This window comes from Phyllobates terribilis, unplaced genomic scaffold (assembly GCF_046119375.1).
Source record: "Phyllobates terribilis strain yellow unplaced genomic scaffold, ASM4611937v1 Scaffold_1__5_contigs__length_1240528914, whole genome shotgun sequence".
Classification (NCBI taxonomy): Eukaryota; Metazoa; Chordata; class Amphibia; order Anura; family Dendrobatidae; genus Phyllobates; species Phyllobates terribilis.
Window position 1 is genome coordinate 40,139,283 of NW_027362761.1, and position 22,535 is coordinate 40,161,817.

At 47.5% G+C, this 22,535-nt stretch overlaps 1 protein-coding gene across 2 annotated transcripts in view; it reads left to right on the plus strand.

Annotated features, from left to right (window-relative positions):
• YJEFN3 (YjeF N-terminal domain containing 3) overlaps positions 1-22,535 on the plus strand; it is a 457,583-nt gene that overhangs the window by 366,362 nt on the left and 68,686 nt on the right. For both annotated transcript variants that reach the window (XM_073661060.1, XM_073661059.1), the window contains one exon: positions 2,957-3,070. In XM_073661060.1, the coding sequence (XP_073517161.1) occupies positions 2,957-3,070 (114 nt within the window). The remainder of the gene's footprint in view (positions 1-2,956; positions 3,071-22,535) is intronic.

Below are 22,535 nucleotides of genomic sequence, written 5' to 3' on the forward strand. Positions count from 1 at the left end.
TCCACATGTGTTAATTCATAGTTTTGATGCCTTCAGTGTGAATGTGCAATTTTCATAGTCATGAAAATACAGAAAAATCTTTAAATGAGAAGGTGTGTCCAAACTTTTGGTCTGTACTGTATATGCCACAGCCCCAGCATCTCTTGTGTTGTATATACCATAGCCCCAGTGTCTCCTGTGATGTAAATGCTGCAGCTCCAGTGTCACCTGTGATGTATATGCTTCAGCTCCAGCATCTCTTATGTTATGTATATGCTTCAGCCCCAGTGTATCCTATGTGATATACATACATCAGTCTTGATGTCTCCTATGTTATGTATATACACCAGTCCCAGTTTATCCTATGCTTCAACATCTCCTATATGATGTATATATACCAGCCCCAGTATATCCTATGTGATGTATATACAGCAGTGTCAGGGTCTCCTATGTGATGTATGTGTTCCAGCTCCAGCATCTCTTGTGTGATGTGTATTCTCCAGCCTCAGCATCTACTATGTGATGTATAAACTGCAGCCCTGGTGTCTCCTATGTGATGTATATACAGCAGTCTCAGTGTCTCCTATGTGATGAGAATACAGAAGCCTCAGTGTTTTCTATTTGACATATATACAGCAGTCTCATCATCTCCTATGTTATGTATGTACAGCAGTCTCAGTGTCTCCTATGTTATGCATGTAAATCAGTCTGTCTCCAATGTGAAATATATAGAGCAGTCTCTGTATTTACTTTGTCATGTATATAGACCAGTTTCGGTGTCAACTATGTGATGTACAGTATATACAGCAGACCTCCCATTGCTTGACTTCTATAAATGTAACATGAGCACTGATGAATTTTCCATTGTTGGAGAAATTCATTGGAATATGTTTCTGTGTTCAGAACTTACTACCGTGAGTTCTTTTCAAAATTCATCACACCAGATCATCGCTCCAGATCAATGCAAATCTGGAAAAGCAGTTGAGAGTAGTATTATCATTACCACCTACCATCACACATAGCGCTAAAGAGAAGCAGCTCCAGACATCACATTATTGGTGAGTTAAATAAATTGATCAGTTATAGCAAGATAAATTTCAAGTTGATCATTTTGTACGGCACCCGAATGATGTTACAACATATCCAAATGGCGCCTGGTAGAAAAAAGGTTCCTCACTCCTGTTTTATGGGTACCTTCACATACACTGAATTTGCTGAGGAAAATTTTCTCACCAAATCTGGAGGAAGCTGTTGTTATGAACGTAACACACACTCACTCACGGGTAACAGAAAGAGGGAAGCCCTACTACAGGGAGACACTGTACCCACACCCAACTGCTCCCGGTACAGAATACAAAGACCCTAGCCACACAACTCAAAAATAGCACCTCGGACCAGGCTCCCTAAAAGGCCATCAAGGGGTTTCTCGTACCTTCTCAGGAACCAGTGGGGAGGCCGCAATAGACTGCCAATAAAATGTGAGGAAAGTGTGCAGGAAGATACAAAACCCAGGGTGAGAAAATTAAAACACATTCATATATGGTAGAGAGGGGAAGCTAAGGAGAGCCAAAAGTAAACAGAACAAGTATAACCTCCCAGAAACATAAAGAGGTGAAAGAAAGGAACTGGGAAGGAAAGCAGACTCACTGCAGGAACTCAACTGCTGTTTACCATGCAAGGTAAACCCCTTAGTTGAAGGGCTGGAACTCCTAAATCCAAATCCACCTAGAGGTATAGCCAGCAAGGAAGTGCAGTGAAGAGTGAACATATAAAACCCAACCCAAAGTGTGATAGGGAAGACCAAAACAGGAAAATGGAAAACGCCTGGAGAGGAGCAAACCAGTAAGGGGGAACAAAGACAATTGGAACCATCAGCAATTAGACATGGAAGAAAAAGGTAATAGCTCAGCAGACAGGGAACCAGACCATGCAGCAACAGGTCAGTGGATCGAATCCCCAAACCAAGCCATGACAGCTGTGTGGGACTCTGCATCAGTAAATTTGCTCTAGGAATGTACATTGTACTACAGATTTGTAGTTGTGAACCAGCTAAAATTTAATTAAAAAGGATCAAGGATCTTTCACTTGCTCAAAAAATTTAGTTAAATACCTTGTAAAAATCTCTGAGATCCCCTGATTCTGCTTTTCCATTTTGTTCAATTGCACAGATATTCACACTTGTTGCTTTTGGAGAACAGTATGTGAAGTCTCTGCTTGATATCCAACTGGGCGTTTCTTCAGAGTGTTCTTTGGGAGTGCACACTTTCACGCCTCCCTCTCAGACACTACCAATCACAGCTTGGCAGTGTCTGACACTGCTAGACTGGAAGATCAACTGCGAGATGTGATTGTCAGCATTTGAGAAGTGCACACTTCCAGAAAAGACTCTGAAGAATTGCCCAGTTGCCCGGTTGGACTACAAGCAGATATTTTACATACTGCACTCCAAAAGTAACAAATGAGAATATCTCTGCAACGGATTGATGCAGCACAAAATGAAAAACAGCGTCAGATTTAGGGGATCTTGGGTTTTTTATAAGGTATTTAACGAAATTTTTTTTCAGGAAGTGACAGGTCCTCTTTAAATTTTTATTCTAAGTTTGTTAACATTCTGCCGATCCCTTCTTAACACTAGTTAGCAACTCCACGGATCTATTTGGATATTTTGCAGCAATTCCAGTAAGTATGTTTATTTCTATTTTAATTGTCAGCTGTGTTTGGCAGTAACAAGCAACATAAGACAAAAGTCTAAATCAAAGTAAACTGTAATGCATGTTGCTCTATATTCACACACAACATGTGTTTTTTGCCTATTTATTGAAAAAAATGATTTTGCAATTAGACACCAGCGGGGATGGAAACTATTTTCTATGAAGGTTATAAAAGGCAATGAGAAGGAAGTGTTAAATATAAATATGTTGTGTCATTTATATTAGCATATTGCATGTAATATCTATGTAAAGATTTTCTTTTCCAGGACTATGAACCAACAATATTCTACCCTAAGCGATCAGTAAATAGTGTCTATAAGGACTTGACAATTCAGTGTGAGAAGATGGACATTCCTTTCCTGTCTTACCTTCCAACAGAAGTAAGAGATTAACTGAACTAGTAATAATGATTCAGTAAATGGTTTAATGCAAGCACTTCTTTAAAGGGGATCTGTGAGCAGATTTTTGCTATTTCATTTTAGAGCCGCGTGATGTAGGGGGCAGATGGTCTGACACTTGCTCAACAGCTTGCTGTAGTTTCAATACAATCAGAGTTTTATCAGCAGAAGATTATCACTGTCACTAGGTGTTGTGCACAAATCAGACCAGCTAATCTCTATATCCCCACCCTCACCACTGACTGGCCGCTTGCTGACAATGTACAGTGTACACATAAAGCTGTTAATCATAAATGTGGGCGGGGTTATACAGAGCTCATTATTCTGACCACTTCTACAGCAGAGAAAACAGGGATTTTATCAAAACTCCACCAAGCAGTCCAGTAAGTGGCACATCCCTGGAATCAGGCTCTATGCCCCTACATCATGCAGCTCTCAGATTGCATAGAAAAAAATCTGCCGACAGATTCCCTGTAAAAAAAGACAAAACAAAAAAAATTGCCCTGTATCATTAAGAATGGCGTTTTTGCAAGACAGTCTTAATGAGAGGCATGTAGGAATTGTACACTACTTAAGAGGCATATACCACTTAATGAATTTAGAACTGGAGTAACATTTCTGGCATAATATAAGCTGCCATTTTTGATGAATTTGTTGAGAGAGCCACTATGGTAGAGCTGGCCAAAATTGTAATGAAAACATCAAGAGTCACAATTTTTTTGTGCAACTTCGCGTTGCACAAAAACTTTGCATAATTCTTGCATTTGATGAATCGCCCCAATATGCTCAGTCAAGTTAATCATTGCTGTTTTATTATTTCACAGTTTAAATACTTCTCTAGCTTAGTTAAATGGCATCGTTATACAATGTTTCCTTAAAGTGATACTCTTAACATTCATTGAAACTATCTTGGCAATCATATGTTTTTGGCTTAATTACTAGTGCTAGCAGGCCATAGCTTACTCTTGCATGTAATACATGAATGGCCAGAGACCACAAGAGCAAAATCTGCTCGCTGCTTTCATTTATAGAGGGGGTTCTCTTTTCTTCCATAATCGAACAAATGTAAAATGTTATCTCGTTGACACAACCCTTTTAATTACTGAAATGATTTTTTTGCTGTCTTCATCTTTATTATGCAAATATGATCTACAAGCTGAAGCTGGTCATCATATGAGATAGCATTGGGCCACAGGCGGACATACCATTGGCACAACCTGTGTAGCTGCACTGGGGCCCAAAAGATGAGGGGGCGGACTGTCCTCTTAAAACCAATTTCCTACTATGAACTATATCACATTTAAGTGTTTGAACTAATAAACTTCATAGCTCACAATCACTAGTGGTTTGTTAGAGAGAGATATAATTACGTGTTTTTTGATGAGATATGGGATAAAAAGGGGCTCAGATACAGTGCTTGCACAGGGGCTCTCTACTGTCCGCGACTGCCCCTCCATTGGGCCTAATGGTCATAATCTTTCAGTTACTTTCCTCCAACTCCACTGACTTATCTCCATAAAGAAGAAATGACATAAGTAATTTTTAAAACCACTGAGACTGTTGGTCATTTTTGTAGAAATCAGTTAAATACAAATTTCAGTGAAATTAAAGACAACAATAGCCCCATAACCAAAGAGTCATGCACAGCACAACCACCATGTGTAAATGGTAACACTATACCTGCCATAAAAACAGAAAATGCCATCATACGTCACAATCTAATTTAGCTGTGTGAGTGAGGGGGAATGAACTATAATATGAACAGTCGTTCAAACAAACCCCCCTCACTCCAGTGTTACTAATTTTCATTTTTGAGCTTTTTTTTTCCCAAGAACCATAACTTTTTTTTATTTTTGTGTCAACATTGCCAGAGAAGGTTTGTTTTTTAGCAGGACAAGTTGTAGTATTGAATGATACTATTCAGCTTACCCTATAATATACAAATTGTTAAAAATAACCCAAGTGGGGTGAAAGAGTGAAAAAATACAATTCTGCTCATGTTATTTGGGTTTCGTTTATGGCATCTAATGTAAAACTTATTTGTTAACATATTTTTTCCCGGTCAGTAAGATTTTGGTGATACCAAAACTAAATATATTTTTTATATGCTTTTAGTGTTTTTGTTTTTTTAAATAAACCTTATAAAAGAAAATTGCTTTCTGTAGCCATTTTCTGAGACCCATAAATTTTTTACTTTTCTGCTGATAGAGCTTTTCTTTTTGCTTTACAAGATTTAGTTGACAGCAGCATCTAAATGGCAAACAGCAGCGAACTGAGCTAGACTTGGTCGCTACTGTTAAAAGTAGGTGTCTGCTTTAGGGCTTGCTCTCTACTGTTAAATCGGGTGAGTACAATCTGATTAAAAAAAAAATAGGATTGCACTCTGACTAATGTTATTCAATGATTTAGTGCTCATCTGCAACTTTATTCTCAGCTCAGATCAGACTGAGAAAAAAAATTGCAGTATGCTGCGAGTGGCTGCGTATATCGGCCAAGACTCGCCAATGCAAGTCAATGGGTGCGAGAAAAAAAAACGGACGGCACATGGACCGTCCGTATGTGGTCCATTTTTTACGTATAGATTAAGGCTGCGTGCCCACTATGCGTTTTTCAAGTGTTTTTGATGTGGAATTTCCGCAGCATAAACGCTTGCAAAACGCTTGGTAATCCGTGCCCCATGATCCCCAATGAAAATCTGCATGTTCTGTGCCCATGCTGCGGAATTTTCCACAGCAGAATTTCCTTGCGGAAAAATCCGCCGCATGTTCATTATTTGTGCGTTTCTGCATGCGGATTTGAGGTCCCAATGCATTTGAAAAACGCAAGTCAAATCCACATGTAAAAACGCTGCAAAAACATGTGTAAAATCCACAAGCGTTTTTACTGCCAAGAACATGCAGAAACGCTTTTTCTGCTTCATTTCTGCATCGTGGGTGTTATGATCTGCTACAGAGACTAAGGAAAGACAGGAGATCTGTCCCTACAAAAGAACTAAACTAGATCCCTACGATGTAACGGGGAACCTGATCCTGCGATCAGACCCGCTAAAGTCCTCGGCTAGTCTGTACGAAGACCTATAGATGTGAGGGAGGGATCCCTACAAGAACTAGGGACTGGGATAAGTTGGACACCTCCTAGCAGAAATAGTAGCAGTCAAAGACAAACACACAACAAAAAGCATAGAGGTCAGAAGACCTAGCAAAACTAACAGAGAACGGCAACAGAGCACCAAGCTAGCTCAAGAGTAGTAAATACAATGAAGTCCAGCAAGACCAGGAGGGCGGAGCCGGATTAAATAGGCAAAAATGGTCATGTGACCAGCAAACTAAAAAAAACCTAACAGGAGAGTTCTAACAGTACCCCCTCTTCTAAGAGGATCCTCCGGATCCCCTAGGCCCAGGCTTACAAGGAAACCTCCTGTGAAACGCTCTGACAAGTCTGGAAGCAGAAACATCCTCCGCCCTCACCCATGAGTTATCTTCAGGTCCGAAACCCTTCCAAGCGACGAGATACTGCAAACTCCCTCTATACCGTCTAGAATTTAGGATGCGGGAAATTTCATATTCCCCATCCTCCACCACCGGAGGAACAGTGGCAGAGGCGTCACCATCCGACACATCAGCTTTTTTCAACAGAGAAACATGAAACACCGGGTTAATCTTCCAGGACGTAGGAACCTCCAACCTAACAGCAGATTGGTTAACTATCTGAAGCACCTTAAAGGGCCCTACAAACTTGGGACCCAATTTTTTAGAAGGAATCCTCAATCGCAGATTCTTAGAGGACAACCAAACCATGTCACCAACAGCAAACAAAACCTCTTGCCGTTTCCTATCAAAGTACCTCTTAGATTTTTTGTTAGCCTCCTGAAGATTACCACGCACATCCGTCCAAACTCTCTCCAAATCACCGGAAAAACTCTCCTCCTCAGGCACAGCCGAAACCAATTTGGAGAATGACCCAAAAGACGGATGTCTCCCAGAACAACAAAAAAAAGGCGAACACCCAGCAGAAGAGGATGTATGGTTGTTAAGAGCAAATTCAGCAAGTGGCAGAAACTCAGACCACCCCTCTTGATTGTCTGCCACAAAACAACGCAAGAACTGCTCAACATCCTGGTTCTTCCTTTCTGTCTGGCCATTAGACTCAGGATGATATCCGGATGAAAACGACAAATGAACTCCCAACCTGTCACAAAAGGCACGCCAAAAACGAGCCACGAACTGAGGTCCCCTATCAGAAACAATGTCAGTAGGAACACCATGTAGTCTGACAATTTCCTTGACAAAGGCCTTAGCGAGTGTCTTAGCGCAAGGCAGTTTGATGAAGGGAACCAAGTGACACATCTTGCTAAAACGGTCCACGACCACCCAGATGACCGTGAAACCTTCAGAGGGGGGAAGGTCAGTAATAAAGTCCATAGCCAGATGTGTCCAAGGTGCACTAGGAACCTCCAGAGGGCAAAGCAACCCCGCAGCAGGAGCATGCGAAGACTTGGATCTTGCACACACAGTACATTGGCGCACCCACTTAATGACTTCCTTCTGCCATCCAGGCCACCAAAAACTGCGACCCACAAGTCTCTTGGTCTCAGAAATTCCTGGATGACCTGCCAACCGAGACTCATGACACTCAACAAACAAATCTCTCCTAAAGGTCCTAGGCACAAACAACCTCCCATGGGGAGTGTTAGATGGGGCATTCTCCTGAGCTTTAAGAATCTCATCCTCCAAAACGGAGTCCAAAGCAGCAATCACAACACCTTCTTGTAAAATGGTCTCCTCTTCCTCCTCAACACCGACCATGGGAGAAAAGCTGCGAGACAAAGCATCCGCTTTAACATTCTTGGTACCCGGGATGTAAGTAACGGAAAAATTAAACCGCGAGAAAAAAAGTGCCCACCTAGCCTGACGGGCATTCAAGCGCTTGGCAGCATCAAGATAGATCAGATTTTTATGATCAGTGAAAACCTGAATGGGAAATTCAGCACCTTCCAAGAGGTGACGCCAGTGTTCAAATGCGAGTTTAATCGCCAGCAATTCCCGATTACCAATATCGTAATTAAGTTCAGTCTCAGAAAATTTTTTTGAAAAAAAGGCACAGGGATGTGCTCCATCCTTGTTTTCCTGAGACAACACCGCACCGACCCCCACCGAAGAAGCATCAACCTCAACCAAAAACGGCTTAGTCACATCAGGCTGCATAAGGATGGGAGCAGAGGTGAACCTCTCCTTTAGAAACACAAAAGCTTCAATTGCCTCAGAAGTCCACTGAACCGCATTAGCACCTTTCCTGGTGAGATCGGTCAGCGGTTTGACAATAACAGAAAAATTTTTTATGAATTTTCTGTAATAATTGGCGAAACCCAAAAACCTCTGTATCGATTTCAAACCAATAGGCCTAGGCCGTTCCTGAACCGCCTGAACCTTCACAAGGTCCATCTCAAAACCTTCACTGGAGATAATGTAGCCCAAAAAACTAATTCTCTTTACAGCGAACTCACATTTCTCCAGCTTAGCAAAAAGCGAATTGTCCATTAATAACTGTAATACCTCACGTACGCTCCGCCAATGAGACTCCAGATCAGGCGAATAAATCAGAATGTCATCCAAATACACAACCACATTTTTGCCGATTAAAGGTCTAAGGATGTCATTAATAAGATTCTGAAAAAATGCTGGAGCATTGGTAAGACCAAAAGGCATCACCAGATTCTCAAAATGACCCACAGGAGTGTTAAAAGCAGTCTTCCATTCATCACCCTCCTTCATGCGCAACAAATTGTATGCCCCCCGGAGATCAATTTTAGAGAACCACTTGGCCCCCACTAACTGGTTAAATAAATCAGGAATCAATGGCAGTGGGTAAGGATTGCGTACAGTAATTTTATTAATCTCACGAAAGTCCAGACAAGGACGTAAACCGCCATCTTTTTTTTTTACAAAAAAAAATCCAACAGCCACAGGAGACTTGGAAGGCCTAATGTGACCGGCGGCCAAGCTTGTCTGTATGTATTCCTCCAAAGCCTTTCTCTCAGGAATAGTAAGATTAAATAAACGACTTTTAGGAAGAGTCGCTCCAGGGACAAATTCAATGGTACAATCATAGTCTCTATGGGGAGGCAAAATTTGTGACTCCTCCTCAGAAAAAACTCTCCAAAAATCCTGAATAGGTACAGGTAATTCCCCTTTATCCACAGCAGCAATGCGCCCGTTACAACACTTGTCATAACACTTAGGGCTCCAGGACTTAATTTCATTGGTAGACCAATCCAGTACAGGATTGTGCAATTTTAACCAGGGCAACCCCAATATTACTGGAGAAGGCAAATTATCCAATACCACCAAATCCAAATTCTCTTGATGAATACCATTAATAGTGAGGGGAAATTCACAGACCTTGTGAGTAACACTCTTCAAGGGAGAGCCATCAACAGAAACCACAGCAATAGGGGATGACAAAGTTTTAGGTTCCAATCTAAGTTTTTCCAAGAATCCCCCATCAATCACATTCAGAGTAGAACCACAATCCACAAATACCCGAAATTCAATTAATTCATCCTGAGCAGCGATAGTAGCAGATAGAAATACACCCTTAGAATTTAAACAGGCTACACGTGCATGACTGACCATTTTTTTTTCTTTCTTCATACGAAGCACACAGTTCTTAATAAAATGACCAGAATTTCCGCAATAGAAGCACAAGCCTTCAGAAAGCCTGCGGTCTTTTTCCTGAGAGCGGGGTGCCATCGCCCCAATCTCCATCGGCTCTCCATTGTCAGCACAGACCCTCTCAGGGCTCGGAACTGACATAGCAGAGGATTTGCTCTCATTAACCCTTGCACGCAGTCTCCTGTCCACCCGTATAGCTAATTGCATTGCCTCCTGCAAGTTTCCAGGTGTGGGATAAGCAATCAGTAAATCCTTAACCCTTTCACCTAGCCCTGCATGAAACAAGCTTTTCAAAGCAGAATCGTTCCACCCCACCTGGGCAGACCACCAACGGAAGTGAGAACAATATTTTTCCACATTACCTGATCCCTGCCTCAGATGTCTCAATTCAGACTCAGCAGATGAGACACGATCAGGATCATCGTACAACAAACCCAAAGCAGAAAAAAAACTATCCACTGATCTAAAGCACGGATCACTAGGTTGGAGAGAGAAGGCCCATCCCTGAGGATCTTTGCGCAAAAGTGAGATTATGAACCCTATGCGCTGTGATTCATCACCAGAGGATCCGGGTCTCAAACGAAAATACAATAAACAAGCATTTTTAAAAGAAAAAAAATCTTGTTGTTCGCCAAAAAATAGATCAGGCAGACGTACCTTTGGTTCCACAAAATGTGCTCCAGAACAGCTACTCACGTGTTGTTGGAGCTTGGCCACCTCCAGAGAGAGTCCCTGCAAGCATTGAGCCAAATCTTGAACCGAGACCATGATGGAAAACTGGAGGTCTTTCCTTAGAGAAAATTTTTTTTTTTTTTCTTTTAGGGCTGGACTTACTGTTATGATCTGCTACAGAGACTAAGGAAAGACAGGAGATCTGTCCCTACAAAAGAACTAAACTAGATCCCTACGATGTAATGGGGAACCTGATCCTGCGATCAGACCCGCTAAAGTCCTCGGCTAGTCTGTACGAAGACCTATAGATGTGAGGGAGGGATCCCTACAAGAACTAGGGACTGGGATAAGTTGGACACCTCCTAGCAGAAATAGTAGCAGTCAAAGACAAACACACAACAAAAAGCATAGAGGTCAGAAGACCTAGCAAAACTAACAGAGAACGGCAACAGAGCACCAAGCTAGCTCAAGAGAAGTAAATACAATGAAGTCCAGCAAGACCAGGAGGGCGGAGCCGGATTAAATAGGCAAAAAATGGTCATGTGACCAGCAAACTAAACAAAACCTAACAGGAGAGTTCTAACAGTGGGCACATAGCCTTAAAAAAAAAAAAAAAAATAATTATATATATATATATATATATATATATATATATAAAAAGATATTCAATAATCCCATGACAGAAAGTGAAACACAGGGAAGTGTTGGCAGCCTTCCCTAAGCTACTGAGACCCTCCATTGTGACATCCACGCCACCACAGTGTTTCTTATATTTTTCAAAATGGCAAGGGCGATAAATGTTGAAATGCTGCTGGTGCTGGACCAGGAGCGGCCCGAGCTATGGGATGCCAGGAACTTGGGATATTCGAACAAACTGATGAAGGATGTGGCCTGGACCTACATTTGTCGACAATTATATCTCCAATATGAGGATAGTACAAGTGATGTATAAAAGGGGATTAGTAAGTATTTTTTTATTTTCTTTTTTTGTTTTGTGTTTTTTTGTTAGCAAAATGGAACATACAACATCATGTTTCATGTGTGTAATTGTAACATCACTGCCGGCGTGCCTGCATGGCTTCCTATCCCCCACCATGCAAGGACGCCGACTTACCATGCTTCCTGGCTGCATGCTTAGGGCAGCACTTCCTGATTCTTAAAGGTACAGTACGTGCATTCCTAATATGTCCCCAGCCTATTGCTGAGAGGTGCTGGGTAGTTAAAGCACCTCCACCTATTGGGAGGTGCCTGAGCAACACTCTCTTTCATTGTGTTTGTGCAACTGCTGAGTTGCCAGATCCTGTTCTGTTTCTGCCACCCAGGCCCGAACCTTTACCTGTGTCCTATCTTGTCTGTTTCTGCCTCCCTGGGACTGAATACCCTTAACATGTTCTTGTGTTAGTTCTTGTCTGAATTGGGACCTATTCCTGATCCTGTTTGTATCTGAGTCTGGATCTTTCCCTTACCTCTTGTGTCTGAAACCTGCAGTGTCTGAACCTGTATTTATTCCTGTTACCTGCAGTGTCTGAATGAGTGCCTATCTCTAATCTGCTGTTGCTGTGCAACATTAGTGTTAGTGAGTACACTTGCTACTTCTTTGTAAGTACCCTGTGTGAACTTGTTCCTATCTGTCTTATCTATACCTATCCTTGCATACGTCCTGGCCACATCTGCAGTTTCCTTGCCTGGCCGTGTCTGCGGTTTCCTTGCTCGTCCGTCCAGTCTGAACTGGTTCCTACCCGTGTCTGTATATCAGACGAGTCTGACAGTACCTGGCTGTGTACCAGCCTAAACTGTCCGCACCTGCCAGAGCTTATTTGTATACCAGCCGAACTTGCCAGTACCTACATACCTCGTTGAGGGTCAGCACCCATGTATCTGAGGTCTGCCCTGGTGTAGCACCTGGTTCCCAAGCTGTGTCCATTTACATGTTTTTTTTTCCCTTTTCTATTTTTACTTTTTTCATTTTTATTTCAAGAACTGAAAGCAACTCACGGGATAGGGAATCAGTATCTGAGTCTGAGGTGGTCGTACCACCAGGGGAGGTTCCAGGACCATCGGCCAAATCTCAAGCAAGTGGAGCAGGGCTGGACTAGTAGCCCCAACTTGCCCCTTGACACACCACCGCCCAAGCAGCACCCATACCCTGCAGACTCAGGTAAAGGAGGGAGGCCCTTATGAGCCCCACATGGCACAAGATAGTTGAGTAATCGTCTATCTATCTCACACCATCACTATTCTACACCTCCTTGATGCTGCTATCCCACCCAGTGACCCCTAGGATGTGTTTGATTTTATCGAAACCAGACAGCAGAGATGTCCACATGTAAGGGGGAAGACCGGGGTGTAAGTACTTTCAGAACAAGGGCTCCGGAACTGCCGGGGCCGTGCCTCTGGTTGCAGGGGGAAGACAGACTGTGAGCACAGGAGTCATGTGACCGGGAAGCTGGGGGCGTGTCCAGGGCCAGAGCTCAGGGGTCAGATGACCGGGGAGCTTGGGGGCGTGTCTAGGAAGAGGGAGAAAAAGGAGTTTTGCGCGGGAAAGCAGGGAGTTGACAGTTGGAGTCAAGCCCAACTAGAAGGAGAAGAGACGCAGGGTCCGTGGAGCCGAGCAAGTGAGGTGCAGTGTTATGGATTAGGGACTCAGCGGGTCAAACCGGAGACCGCCCGCTGCCGCCAGAAGACGGAGCATTGTTTAGACGGGGAAGCCAGAAGAAAACAACACCGGCAATGGCCTTGTGAGAAACAAGAGTCAGCTAAGTGTAAAACTGACGATTACAACCGTTTCGACTCTGCTACATCTAGCCAAACTGTGGATTGTCGGTTACAGCCTGTTACCTGCTACTTCCCTTGTGGTCCCCATATTTCCCCTGTTACTCCCTGCATGGAGATTGACCCTGTTACAATAAATTCCCCCACTGTTTTTTAACCCAGTACTGGCTGCTCTGTGTTTCTGTGTCACTGCATCTAAAGTACCTGTGTCCCATTTGGTGTAGTCGGCTGGATGCAGTCTTTAGACACAGATACTGCAGATCAGTCCATCCTGGGAGTCCCTAGATCTAGCTTGCCGCTGGGGGCCATGCTCAGCAATCTCCCAAAGTTCACCGGGGACAAGATGATGCTGTGGGACTGGGTTGATAGAGTTAGGAGTATGTTACGTATGCATCCGATGACTCCAGCAAGCCGAAATAGCCTTACTGGCTCTGGACGGCGAGGCCTGGCACTCCGTGATGTACCGCCCTCCTTATGATTCTGTAGAAAAAGTAGTGTGGATATTGGAGGAGAAGCATGGGGATCCCACCAATGTAGGAGAGCTGAGGATACGACTGTTTCACCAAGTGCAGCAGGAGGGGGAGACTGTGACGCAGTAAGTTAATGCATTGCAGAGGGTGCTTGTCTATATCACTAGAAAAGACGACATGAGGAATTTGGGAATGGGCCCCCCTGACGTGATCTTCAGGGACCAATTTGTGGCAGGCCTCAGGGATGTGCAGCTGAAGCACGCCTTGCGGGAGCGCCTGTTCGCTAACCCATGTATGACTTTTCTAGAAGTGGGGGCGGAGGCACGTGTGAGAGAGCAGGAGATGGGGGTGACGGCCCTGGCAGGGATGGTCCAGAGTAACGAGGTACCCACCCCGCCTGCAGCTGAACCGGAATGGGCTTGAGAGATGCGAAAGGAGATACAGGAGATGTGGGGTGAATGGTCCAGTCTCAAGAAGACCCCTGCACCGACACCAGAAATACCCGGATCGATTGCCCCAGTTAGGAAAAGAATTGAATTCAGGCCCCGCCCTGCAGGAGAGTTCCATAGAGAAGTGAGGCAGCCCTACACAGACAGAGACACGACCTGCTGGAAGTGTGGAGGCGCAGGACATTACCCCAGGGGCTGTGCTAGCCGAGGGCGGCCCCTGTCGCGGCAACCATTAAAATAACGGGCTCCGTGTTTGGGGGACACAGCCAGGAGCCTAAGGAAGTGGAAAGAAAAAGAGGAAGTTCCAAGGACCTAGTTTCCACTAGCCCGACTGTCTGGGCCGAAATAAGCGGTCGGGCTGTTCACTGCCTGATTGACACGGTGACTACGACAGGTGACTACGATGACAGAAGCCTACTTTCAACAGCGATTTCCAGAGATAGCGCGGACTGAATGGGGACCAGTAATTAGACTCATGGCAGCTAATCAATTACCCATCCCGGTCGCAGGGGTGGTATGGATGAAGATCCGAGTGTGTGGAAAAGATGTGGGGAAAAAAAAGGGGTCGTCTTGGTCACAGGGGGAACCGGAAGTGGACCCCCGGTGACCCTTGGAATGAATGTGCTGAAAGAGATCGGGCAAATCCTGATTAGTGAGCCGAAGGAGATTCTTCTAGACCAGTGGGACCCGCGAACCCCCCAAAGGAGGGTTTTTCAACAATTAATCTGAGCCGCCCAGGCTCAGGAGACGTTGAGTGAAGGGAAGGTCCTGGGGAAAATAATAGTACCAGCAGCTACGGCACTCACCTTACCGCCAGGACAAACTGTACTCACGTTACCCGCACGGGCCTGCATACCTCTTGAGGGGGTCAAAGTTAAGATAGAACCAACATCGATAGACAAAGTACCCCCCGGACTCCTGGTGGCTCGGACACTGGCCACCATTCAGGGTATATTCGTGAAGAACTTCACCCGCATAGCCAACCCATTGCTGGAGCTACTTAAGGGAGTGCCAGCAGGCTCCAAGAATCGGGCGATTCGATGGGGAAGGAGCCAGGAAGAGGCCTTCCGTGCCCTAAAAATGGCCCTGACCGAGGCCCCAAAACTTGCCTATGCGGATTTCTCCCAACTATTCATACTCCACACTGATGGGAGCCTGCATGGTCTGGGAGCCGTGTTATCCCAGGTACAGGAGGCGAAAGAGTGCATGATTGCATACGCCAATCGCTTCCTTCACGACTCTGAGATGAACTCAGATAATTATAGCTCTTTCAAATTAGGCTGGCTCTAGTTTGGGCAATGACCAAAAAGTTCGCAGAGTATTTGTCTGGGTCCGAAGTACTGGTGAGAACAGATAACAACCCGCTGGCTCACCTGGACAATGCGAAATAGGGGGCCCTGGAACAGCGATGGGTGGCCTGCATGGCCAGGTACCAGTATAAGATCGCCTATAGGTCTAAAGCAGAGAATACTCACGCCGACGCCCTCTCCAGAATGACATATGAACGGCCTGTTCATGACCGCGATGAAGATTTGAAGGCGGATGAGGTCCCTAGCTTCCGAAGTTTCGTGGGACCGCTGGTCACGGCGCAGGGACAGATCGGAGAGACGTCGGAAGAACAAGTGCTAGGGCAGCCAAGAGATGACTGGGTCCGACTTCAACAGACTGACAAAGAAGTTACCCAATTATGTCAATGAGTGGCTTTCAGACAGGTCCCCAGTCGAGAGGAGAGGAGCACCCTGTTCCCGGGGGCGCTGAAAATGCTGGGACAATGGGAGAGAACTTGTTTGCGAGATGGGCTGCTACCGCGAGAGTTCAGGATCACCTGGCAAGTGGTGATCCCAGAAACGTTGGTCGGAGTAGTGGCTAAGGAGGCTCATGAATGAGGGGCTCACTTCGGACCAGAGAAGACATTTCAGCGGTTGCAGAGGCTGGTGTATCTGACGCGCCCCTGGGCCTGTGTCTCGTTGCGTTGCGCACGCGGGAGCTTACCCGGAGCCGGATCTGTTGAGGGTTGTAGTCTCGTGGCGGTGATCCGGTCCGTGCCCAGGGAGTCAGACTAAGTGGCGCTGTTTTAGCGGTAGATGTTGGACGACTACGCCACCCGTTGAGTGCAGCCAGGGAGCTGCTGCTGCAGGGCAGACCGCTGAGGCCGGTGGTAGGATTGTGCAGCGTGATAGTATAACCCCCAACGGGAGGGGTATGGCCTCAGGGCAGCCGACGTGGATGATGGGGGTAGCAGGAACCACTCGGAGACGGTACTGTGTAGTTCAGGGTCTTTACTGGTGACAAAGATAGACCCTCCCGGAGTACTGGCTAGCGATTGGGGCCTGGTCAGTCCTTGAGCAGATGGGATCTCCCCTGGCCAGGCGGAGTTGTAGGCCTCCCAAACTAACGATACTCTTCTGGCTACCTTGCTAGAGGCGGGTATAAGTAGCCCACGTCCCTGAGTGTACCGTGTGGTGCTCACCCGTATGGCCGGTGACTCGGGGCCTTCGGGTTTCTGGGCCAGAGGACCTGCAATCCCCTGCCGGTCGGTTTCTGCTGCTGGATAGGAGTTAGTCCCCACAGCCTCGGACTCCGGGTCCGGTGATAACTTCTCAGTCAGGGCGAGCTCTGCAGCTGCCAGCCCCTGACTCCTTGTAACACTGCTCCCACAGAGCTCCTGTTGTTTCTTCCTATATTTGCTTCTTTTCTCTGCTTCTTCTCTACTCACTCACCCTGCCTCAGCCCTAGGTTTATATAGGGGAAGTTCTTCCCCTCCCAGGACTGGGCAGGAGGTGTGGCATGCATAGGATCCCTGACCAAGAGACCTCCCACCTGCTCTCAGACATAACATTGCTGTTACTGTGGAAAACCAGACCCCTGGGGTGCCACATTCCCCCCTAGTGAAATTTAGTACTCCGGGACTAAACATATTTTAGAAAAACATAACAAGATATAACAATAACAATAAAGAAACACATAAAGGTGGTCACGGCATGTCCGTAACCGGGTGCAGTCTTTGAAGAAAGCAAGGTGTCCATTTCACCATAACAGGGAGACGTAACCAGGTAGGGGTCTGTCCTGCCCCGAGTCCTTAACAGTCTTTAGTCCGTCCTGGGTTACGCTCCAACTATGTACAAAGGATTCCCGGTAAATCCACCAAGGACTCCAAAAAATAACTAGAAACACATAATTATACACAAGCAACAATAAACAGGTAACCACAAATAAAACAATTTATACACTTCAAATCCTCCAACGTGCGGGTAACTGGCCCCTAGTGGACCTACGGAGCTGACTGTCTGGCCCTGAACTACAGGGTGTAGGAGCTGTTAAGGGTAAACTGGGCAGCGGTCTACGGGCCCTTTGGCTCACTAGGGATATGGCAGGCTCACTGCAAGCAGAGGGTTGATCCTCCTGGTCTGCTGGTGTGGGGTCTTCTGCCTCCTGGACCGGCTGTTCTTCCAGCTCTACCTGTTGCTCCGTAGGTGCTTGGGATGCTGGTTGGAGGAAGGTGAGTACGGGTACCACAACTGCACCATTGACTTGAGTCCAAGACCGAGGGAAGTCTCCGAGCACAGTATTAACCATGTCTTCCCTTTCCTCTACGGGTCGAGGGTCTTCTTGTTCCTCTTCAGGGTTCCGTAGCTGTTCGGGACACTTCTTCAGGTGATCCCGGGATACAATGGTTGTGGTTTCCCCTCCGTCTTTACTGATGGTACAGACCTTTGGGTTGTCGTGGCTTGAGGGCAGTACGGTGTACGGGTCCTTCTCCCACTGGTCGTCCAACTTGTGGAGCCGTCTTTTTCTCTTCAAGACCTGCTCTCCGGGTACCAGGGGAACAGCGGGAGCATACTGGTTGTAAGTTTTCTCTTGTCTTTCCCTAGCCTGACAGAGACTTCGCTCCACGCTCTCCTGTACTCTCCGGTACTGCTGCTGCCTCTCTGTGTCCCAGTCTGCTTCTGGTGAAGTGTCCTCAGGTGTCAGGACTCCCATTTCCAGGTCAACAGGTAACTTACCAGGTCTCGCCCTCATTAGGTAAGCCGGGGTACAGTTGGTGGAACCTACCGGGATGTGGTTGTATAGGTCCACCAGATCGGGCAGCTTCTCAGGCCACAGACTGCGTTCTTCCAGGGGCAACGTTTTCATTTTCTCACAAAGTCCATTAGTTTGCGGATGATAGGGTGTCGTCCTTATCTTCCGGCAGCCATACAGAGTGCAGAATTCTTGGAAGACCTCCGCTTCAAAGGCAGGTCCCTGGTCTGTCAACACTTGGTCCGGGTACCCGTGTGGACGGCAGAAATGCTGCTGGAAGGCTCTCGCTGCTGTTCGAGCTGTTAAGTCCTTGACGGGGACGACAACCAAGAACCGGGAGTAGTGATCCACGATGGTTAGTGCGTAGACGTAGCCACTTCTGCTTGGGGTCAGTTTTACATGATCCAAGGCTACCAGTTCCAACGGCTGCCGGGTGACGATGGACTGCAGGGGAGTCTTCTGGCTGGCACGGTCCTTCCTTCTTAGGTTGCACGGGCCACAGTCTCTGCACCACCTCTCGATGGTTCCCCTCATGCCTACCCAGTGGAACCGCTCGCGCAGCAGGAACTCCAGCTTCTTCCATCCGAAGTGTCCAGCCCCGTCGTGGTATGCCTCCATCACCATGGCTGCGTCTCTTCGTGGCACCACTACTTGCCAGATTAGTTCATGCGTCCGGGAGTTAACCATTCTGCGGCACAACTTCCCCTTATAAAGGAACAGTCGACTCTTCTCAGCCCACAGTTGCTTGGCTTCCTCCGGAGCGTCTGGGTCAAGGCGAGCCTCTGGCCGAGTCAGCATCTCCTTCACCAGTCGGACGGCAGGGTCACTGTCTTGCGTTTCCTCCCAGTTGTAGTGAGGCAAGGGGTTAAACGTAGCGGCTTGCTTACTCCTTACCCGGTGGGAATACTGGATAGTCCCATGCCGGTGGAACGCAGGGAGTTCGACTTCTTCCAGTCCCTCTGGATCTTCTCCTACGTCCGGTAGGTTTGGCATCCTGGACAGGGCGTCCGCGTTGGTATTGGAGCGTCCTGCCCGGTATTTGATTGTGAACTCGTAGTTGGACAGACGGGCCATCCATCTCTGCTCTAGGGCACCGAGTCTTGCTGTGTCCAGGTGTGTCAACGGGTTGTTATCCGTGTACACGACGAACCGGGAAGAAGCGAGGTAGTGCTTAAAGCGTTCGGTGACTGCCCACACCACTGCCAGGAACTCTAGCTTAAATGAGCTGTAATTCTCAGGGTTTCTCTCGGTGGGTCGCAGTTTTCGGCTGGCGTAAGCGATTACTCGTTCTTTCCCCTGCTGGATCTGGGACAGCACGGCTCCTAGCCCGATGTTACTTGCGTCGGTGTAGAGGATAAAGGGCTGGCCGTAATCCGGGTACGCCAGGATTTCATCCCCCGTGAGGGCCATCTTCAGCTGGCGGAAGGACTCCTCTTCCAACTTCTCCCATCTGAAGGGCGGCTTCTGGTTCTTGGCCTTCCGGGACTGGCCTATCAGGAGGTCCTGCATAGGAGCTGCCTTTTTGGTGAAACCGGGGATGAACCTGCGGTAGTAGCCTACCAACCCGAGGAACTGCCGCACTTCCTTTACACTGGAGGGACTTGGCCATTCCTTAATTGCGGTGATCTTATCAGGGTCGGGAGCCACTCCGTCAGCGCTCACCACGTGTCCCAGGTACTGCACCTTTGGTTTCAGGAGGTGACACTTGGAGGGTTTCACCTTTAGGCCGTAGCTTGCCAGAGCTTCGAACACTTCCGCCAGGTGTTTCAGGTGGTCCTCATAAGTCTTAGAATATACGATGACATCGTCCAGGTACAACAGGACCGTCTCGAAGTTTCTATGGCCCAGACAGCACTCCATTAATCGTTGGAAGGTTCCTGGTGCGTTGCAGAGTCCGAACGGCATGCAGGTAAACTCGCTAAGTCCCATCGGGGTGGTGAATGCGGTCTTCTCCCGGTCCGCCTCTGCTACAGGAACCTGCCAGTACCCACTAGTGAGATCCAAGGTAGAGAAGAAGTTAGCAGATCTTAAAGCAGCCAAAGACTCCTCTATCCTTGGTAAGGGGTACACATCCTTGTGTGTGATACGGTTGATTTTCCGGTAATCTACACACATCCTCATGGTGTTGTCTTTCTTTTTGACTAAGACTAGTGGAGCTGCCCAGGGGCTACAGCTATCCCTGATCACCCCAGCCTCCTTCATGTCTCTAAGCATCCCCTTGGCGTGTTGGTAGTGTGCAGGGGGTACGGGTCGATACCTCTCTTTTATGGGAGGATGGTCTCCCGTGGGGATGTGGTGTTCTACCCCCTTGACTCGCCCGAAGTCTAACGGGTGTTTACTAAACACTCTCTCGTACTCTTGAACCACCCGATAGACTCCCTGTTTCTGATGTGAGGGAGTGGAGTCAGTACCCAAATGTAGTTGCTGACACCAGTCCTCCATTGTTTTCTTAGAGCTGTTACCTTCCTCCGGGTGAGAGGGAGGCAAGGGTTCCACAGATTGTATAGCATTTTGGTTAATGGTATATAATTTGGCTAGCGTGGCATACCGGGGCAGGTACACTTCCCTCTTCCCGATATTGATTATGCGAACGGGCACCCTCCCATGGCGTACATTAACCACCCCCCGTGCTGTCAAGATGGTGGGCCTACTGTCTGAGTAAACTGGTTCTACCATTGCCTGGTAATCTCTACCTCTCAGACCAATAGCTGCCCGGCACCAAATCATCATTTCACTTTTTGGGGGCATGGCAATAGGGAAAGGGTCACACATTCTCACGCTACCAATCTCACCGCCGGAGAGTTCCACCTGTTGCCGTCGCATCAGTGCCCGGATCTCTTTTTGGAGCACTCGCTGCTCGCCGGAGCTGGCGTTCTTGGCAACCTGCTGTAAAAGGAAAATCACCTCTGCAAGACAATTTTCAATTACATTAGTTCCTAGAGTTATCTTTGGGTGACTCTCGTGTTTGTCAATGTCTACAATGATCAGTCCCTGTGCTGCCAGTTCAACTCTACCAATTTTAATGGTCACCTCTTTAAATCCGATCTGTGGCACGGGCTGACCATTGCTGGCGATGATACTCAAGTCGTCGTCAGGGTAGCGGGTAATATCCGAGTCATTCCAGTACTGCTTGAAGAGCACGTACGGGATGGTGGTGACCTGTGACCCGGTGTCCAGTAGGGCACTCATAGGAATGCCATCCAGTACCACAGGCAAGACTGGACGTCCTCCCACATATTTGTCGCGCCAGTTTGATGGGCCTGATGATCTTTTTCCTAGGGGTTGGCCCTCTACCCTAGGTTGTGCCAGTTTAAAGGACAGTACCTTGCCATATGTCCGGGTTGATTACAGCGGCGGCAGATGGGTCGTCCGTCCTCGTTGTATCGGTCGCTGGGTCTTCCTCTGGCCGGTGGGGTCCTCCTTGGTCGACGCCACGGGATGTCCTCCGGTCCGGATGCCAGCTGGATCTTCCCTGGAGTGGAAACCTGTAAAGACTGCACAGTTCGGGTTAGCGCAGCAACGCTTTTAGCTAGCTCTTGGACCTGATGGTGCAGGTCTGGAGCCGAGTCATTGTTCAAAGCCTGCGCATCAGCTCCCACAGGCCCTGCCGACAAGGGCGCCGCCTCCTGGTGGTAGGTGGTAGTGGGGCGTCTGTGGGTCACAACGCCACCTGGTGCCGGTTCTCGGAGCACCCGGATGGCTCTGTCCTTGAACTGTGCAAATCCCAGATGAGGGTCCTGTAAGGCCATTGCCCGCAACTGGGTTCGGTGGGCATTGCAATATAAACCCTCTATAAATTGTTCAGTTAACAGCCTGTCCTCGTCTCCCACGCCGTCAGGGTCGGTCTGCTTAATGGCTCTCAGGGCCTCTTGTAGGTTCAGGGCATAGTCCCTTATACTCTCATGTGCCCGCTGTTTGCACCCGTAGAATCTAAGCTTGATCTCGGCTGAGGTGCGGGTATCAAAGGTGTCCCTCAGCCGGGTTAGTATCCCTGCGACAGTCCTCCCCCCAGGTGGCCAGGACTTTACCTCCCTTTGGGCTGCCCCAGTTAATTGGGCCACCAGGATGCTTACTTTTTGCTCTTCTGTGAGGGGGTACACCTGGAAGAGGCTATCCAGTTTTTCTCTAAAGTCCTGCAGGGTATGTGACTCCCCTGAGTACTGGGGTAGCCAGGATGCCCCCGGGATATAGGGCATGGTGAAAGGCATGACCGCAACAGAGGTGGCGCTGGCGGGGGTTGGAGCGGTGAAGCTCTCCTCCGTATCCGACATCCTTCTCCCCCCTAGTGGACCGTGGCCTACCTTGCGATGATCCTCTTCCGTAGGCCGCGGCTCCGCAGTGGATCGTCAGGGTTGAGGACCTTCCGTCGCGCTCCTGTGACGTCGGCGTCTGC